Source organism: Eurosta solidaginis, chromosome 1 (genome assembly GCF_040869045.1).
Source record: "Eurosta solidaginis isolate ZX-2024a chromosome 1, ASM4086904v1, whole genome shotgun sequence".
NCBI lineage: Eukaryota > Metazoa > Arthropoda > Insecta > Diptera > Tephritidae > Eurosta > Eurosta solidaginis.
This window is the reverse complement of record NC_090319.1, coordinates 178,488,312-178,494,240: the sequence shown is the minus strand read 5'-3', so window position 1 is coordinate 178,494,240 and position 5,929 is coordinate 178,488,312. Positions and strand designations below refer to the sequence as shown.

General features: G+C 38.4%; 1 protein-coding gene across 1 annotated transcript; it reads left to right on the top strand.

Annotated features, from left to right (window-relative positions):
• Nucleotides 1–4,203: 4,203 nt before the first annotated feature.
• On the top strand, nt 4,204–5,267 carry LOC137239982 (uncharacterized). The gene is made up of 3 exons (XM_067765826.1): nt 4,204–4,309; nt 4,398–4,578; nt 4,637–5,267. Coding segments are annotated over exons 1-3 (705 nt in total). The 5' UTR covers nt 4,204–4,307; the 3' UTR covers nt 5,159–5,267.
• The last annotated feature ends 662 nt before the right edge of the window (nt 5,268–5,929 follow it).

Sequence of the window (5,929 nt, the reverse complement as noted above, 5' to 3'; positions counted from 1 at the left end):
GTATAGAGAAATCCCTGGAATATAAGGAGTATGCTCTAGGAGTCTTCTTGGACATTGCCGGGGCTTTCAATAATGTTTAAAAATGGGCGATTATGGATGGTCTTTATTACATTAAAGTACATCCTGCCTTAATCAGATAGATCGGCTGCATGTTAAATTGCAGAAAATGTTCATGACAATGGCGATTGTACGAGGCCACAAAATCAGTGGACAGTGGCACGCCGCAGGGAGGGTTGTTATCACATCTGCTGTGGACGCTGGTCATCAACCAACAGCTCAGGCGATTCGATGAGGGACCCGTAAAACTTTCGGCTTACGCAGATGACGTTGCAATTGTCATAAGTGGAAAGTGCCTTCCAACGATTAGTTCTTTGATGGATCGGGTGCTTCGGGATATTCATACCTGGGCATTTAATGTCGGGTTGAGAGTCAATGCGGAGAAGACAGATATGGTCTTGTTTACAAAGAGGTACAAGGTCCCAAATTGGACCAGACTTAAGTTAGGAGGGGCGGCCTATAGGAGAAACCTTGCACAAATTATCTAGGAATCATCCTAGACAGTAAGCTGTCATGGAAGCTCAACGTATAGGAGAGGGTTAAGAAGGTCTCAACGGCACGCTATGCATGTAAAAGAATGTTGGGGTGTACGAGGGGCTTATGGCCCTCTCTTTCTCATGAGGTTTTTACAGCGATTGTAAGCCCTATTCTATACTATGGTGTTCTTGTTTGGTGGAAAGCACAAAAAACAACATACTTCAAAAAAATTTGAGGGGTACGCAGATTATCGATGCTTAGCATTACTGGAGCCCTGAAAACAACCCCGACGGCTGCACTGTATGCCATTCTGCACATTCCACCTGTAGACCTGGTAGCAAAGAACATAGCATTAACAACCGCAACCAGGATCGGTGCCTCGCGGCAGCTTGAGCGCCGACCATATGGCCATAGTAGTATAGCGCCATCATTCACAATACGAACAGACTACCTCATTCCCTATCTGCGCCTTGAGGGAGATCTTAAGGTCACAATAGAGGTGGACGGTTGGCGCAAGTGTGCGCAAATTGCGGACGAGGCGATACATGTGTACACAGATGGTTCCAAAGTAGTGGAAGGAGTAGGGTCTGCAGTATACTGTGCTGATCCGGAAATAAGCAGATCCTACAGGCTGTCGGATTACTTTAGCGTTTTCCAAGCGGAAATATTAGCCGTAACCAAAGCAGTAGAAACCCTGGAAGAGAATAACTTAAGCTGCAACCGTGTTATCTTCTATATTGTCAGTCAGGCAGCAATTAAGGCAATAATCTCGCATAGCACAGCATCTAAATACGTGTTAGAGTGTAAACAGTCTCTGAAGAGAATCGGAACAGGGAGAAGCATACATATATATTGGGTCCCAGGGCATATGGGAATAGATGGGAAAGAAAAAGCGGACGAACTAGCTAAAAAGGGCGCATCCCTTGAAGCTTGCACCGTAGACGTCCCAAATAGACTGGGCGAGATTAAGCGAAGGCGAGATGTACACATGATCGACCAAGCGGGAAAGGCGTGGGTTCAAGGCCGGGGCTATAAAGTGTCGAAGATTATGTGTAGCTCTTACAACCTTAGACTAACAAAGTTGCTTCTTTCATTAAAAAGAGAGGACTGTAGACTCATGACGGGTATTCTGACTGGACACTGCCCTCTGGCGTCACATGCCTTTAACTTCGGTTTGGTCAGTGATAGCAGATGTAGGAAGTGCGGGTTGGAGGAGCAAACGATCGAGCACGTTCTGTGCTTGTTCCCTGCACTTGCCAGGCTAGGACTCCAGCTATAAGGAGTGATACAGCTGTCAGATATAAAAGCAGCAAGTGGCTTAAGTCCTATGAAGCTTCTAGTATTTGCCAAGAGAACGGAGTTATTTTATAACAAACATAGGTCCTAGTTTTTCATAGGGTTTTTCAGTTGGGTCCTTAAAACGAACTTTTGGTAACACTACGGACTAAATCAGTCTATGTGAGGTCCTCAGGGACCGGCCAGTTCAACCTAACCTAGTTTGGTATTGTAATTTATTGTATTGCGGTAACTTGATATTGAGCGTGAAGAGTTTGTTTACTTATTTTTATATCCGTTTACATTTGCTTGACATGTATGGTTTTTTGTGCTGTCCGTTTTTTTTTTTTCTTTCTATGGTTCTTTTGCTTGAACATTTTTCTTTGTGTTAATTTTCTATGGTTGAGTGCTTATGATTATGAATAATGTTTTGCATCAAGTGTTATTGACATTTGTGTTTTACATATCAAAATTTTTGCACAGCCGGTCTTTAAGAGCGTCGAATCAATTAAAAATCGGCATTTGTTTACAAATTATTATGAAGTAACCGTAACTTGACGCCAACATGACTTTATATTTATGTATTTTTTTTTTTTTTTTTTTTTACATTTTTAATGACGAGTAAATTGGAATGTTTATAGTGTGGTTATTTTGGTTTTTTTTTTCAAATCCATGCAAGTGACCCCAGCAAATGTGCTATACGGTTTTAAACCTATTCTTATGGATTATATGTGTAGGTTAAAGTAAAAATTTTTCCTATTACAATTTTCTATTCTGTAGGGGGGGTTTGAAGCAAAAATATTTTTTATTGCTATATTCTATTCTATTTAGAATAAAATATATTTTCCTATTAGTATTTCCTGTTCTACCTGTGGCTAAAGTAAAAATATTTTTTCTATTATGTAAACTTGTGACCTCTTGAATTGTGAGGTTTTCTTAAAGGAGACCCAGGCAATAAATGTTTGTATTTATTTTATTTTCTTAAACTAATTCCGCATATTATTCAAGAAAAGGAAAAAAAAAATTTTTCACTTGACTTTTTTTTTCATTCGTAATAAGGTAAATCTTTAATTAATTGCATAGACAATTGAGGGGTTGCTGACGGAAGAGCGTAGTAGCTATGTGTTTCTAGTAGTTCTTATTTTTCCATGATTGTCACTTGCACAACCTCTTGGCTTAGTGCAATTAATTGATCTTTGAGAGCTTGGGTACCTATTGTTATCATTTTTAATTTGCCTACTCGAGTAAATTTTCCATTATTTTTCACCAATTTGTCCCTCAGGACAACTGTGTTTTTTATTCTTTACAAGTCCTAGATTGGCGGAATTTGTACAGCATGTGTACAGCCTGATAAGGAATTGTCCTAAGTCAATTTTATCATCTACAATCAGGTTTCTTGTATTTCTTACGCTACCATTTTTCTATCTTAAGATGAAAACGAGCGCGACATGTCTTATTGCTGCAAATTTATATAGCGCTTCACATATATTTTTATATGTCCTCTTTGTGACTTTTTCTTCATTTTTTTTTTTATATTTTTTTTGTTTTTGTTATGGGCTGGTTTTAAAACTTTTGTATTTTTAAAACTTTTGTACTTTTCGTTCTTAGTCTTTGCCTATTTCGACTGTCCTATAATTTCTATTGCTTCATGACCATCTTTGTCAGGAGCATTCAAAGGAATTATGCAAATTTTGATTTGCTGTTCAATTTTGGCAGGGTTAATGAGTCTACCTTTACTGTTGAATGGGAAATTTTAAGAGTTATTCGGGCCTGTTCTGGATTTCGATTCCGACGAATTTATTCGGAATCGAAATGGATTGGTGTTCTGAATATCGATTCCGACCATACTTGGTCGATTTGAAAAGTTTTGCCTCTGAGCAGTCGGAATCGAAAGTAATTAGCCTATTAAGCACAGATAATTAAATTATTTTTCCCACAAATAAGTTTTATTAAATTATTCATTTTATTTGGATGATTTATAACAAATTTTTGCTGGGCAATTTATTTATTTAGTATAACAAATCTTAATTTGAAAATTCCTATCAAAATTTTTTCAAGCTTAACAAAGCGATCATGGTCGAAACGAAACCGACGTGTTCTCAATTTCACTACAGCGCATGCGCAGTAATAATCGAAAAGTTCATTATTGCCATGCCCAAGGAATTAATAGTCGAATGAAGTATTTGAAGCACATTACAACGTAGAATATTTTTCTTTAGTTAATATTCATTTCTTTCCTCAGAATACATGGGAAGATATGAAAATATAATATAAATTATTTATAAAAACAATTGTTCACGCGGTTAGAATAGCAGAATTTACGAAAATATTTTTTAGAGCGAATATTTTTCTTAGCATCTGTGACTTATGGCAACCCCTTTTTACTTAGAACAGCTGATTTCTTTTGTCAACAAACATATTTAATTTCGGCAAAATAGAAGATGCAAGCAAAAGTTAAATTTTATTAATTATTTGTATACGTACGAAAAGGAACCAAAATGTAAGTATTCAATTGACGCATTTTAATATATTTTATTGAATTATGACAAATACTTACATATGTATGTATGTACACACATATATTTAAGGGGGAAAAAGCGTAACGCAAAACAAGAGCAAATCATTCTATCTTTTATGCAAGCTGAGGAAGATATTGCTAGAGGCTACACGAAAGGTGACAGAGTGGAGATAGAGCAAAAATGGGCCGATCTTGCTAAGTTCCTCAATGCTGTCGGGCCACCCTGCAAAGATTTGGCTGGCTGGAAAAAGGTAATCAAAACTAACAAAATTTGGTCTTCCTTTTGGTATATTTTATTTTTCTTTACAGTCTTGGATTGATTGGAAAGGCAGCATAAAAATGAAACTTTCTGACAACCGTCGCGAAGTGAACGCCACTGGTGGTGGACCATACTTTCAGCAGCCTATTTCACCCAGTGAAGAAGCAATTGTGGTGCTTTGCAATTTGTTTAAATCGGTGGAGGGTACGAGTGGCGTCAGACGCTTTGGGCTCTCACGAGTTAAAAAAATAGTTAGCAGTGAGGAGACAACCAATGACGATGTTAAAAGCATAACTGATGAAAGCTGTGCCAGTACGGCCGAACCTGCTGCTGAAACTGAGCTACCAAGTACATCGCGTCAACGTCGGCGACCTCTTGACACATTTGAAAAAGTGTGCGCTGAACAAAATCTTTTGTTAAAACGAATTGCCGATGCATTCGACAAACTGCTTTTGCATAAAAAAACTGAACTAGAATTGAAAGAGGCGAGAGAAAAGGAGAAAAAGAGGCACCATGAAAGAATGGAGGAAATAGAGCAGCAGAAGTTGGATACTTTAAAAAAGTTTCTATAATTTGTATTTGTGCAATGAAAGTATGTATTTGAATCTCAATCTCTATATGTACAAAATTTAAAAAAAAAACTAGTTATTAAAATTGTTTACTAGATGCATGTACATAGTATATGTATTTTTAAAAATATATACGTATCTACATACTTTGTATAAACTTTTTTTTTCATTTTTAAAAAGGACTCTCAATCAGGACTTTAAGGGCACCAAGTGGTACGATATGGGATTGTAACTGCATATGCCAATCGCCAAAGTCTTTTCCATGCGCGTCGTGTGGTGGGTTTTTATCTGTAGGTCCTCTCCATTTTGGTGGCTCCTCGAACCCCTGGTTATGGTGGAATGGTGCGCAATGAGATCACCAATAATTATGCGATCATTTTCCCCTTAGCAGCGCACAGCTGTCAGGATGACAACTACTTAGGCAGGTGATATTTTATATTTGGAGGTCTGTATCGCCTAACCGGATGGAAATGCCTTGCCATTCTAAGGAGTTATTCCTTTGTTGTTGTAGCGACAAAGACACTCCCCGAAGGCCTTGGGGAGTGTTATCAAGTTGACGGTCCTTCGCCGGATGCAGATCCGGTACGTTCCGGTACCAAGCCCGACCAATTCGGGAACGATTGGTTATGAACACATGCGACCTTCTAGGCCATTCTTCCCTCCAACCCCTAGATCCATAAGGAGTTCGGGGTGGCCAGAGCCTCGGCTGTTAATGAAACAGGATACGCCACGTATAGGTGAGGTTGACAATTGGGTTTGGAGAAGCTATGTATT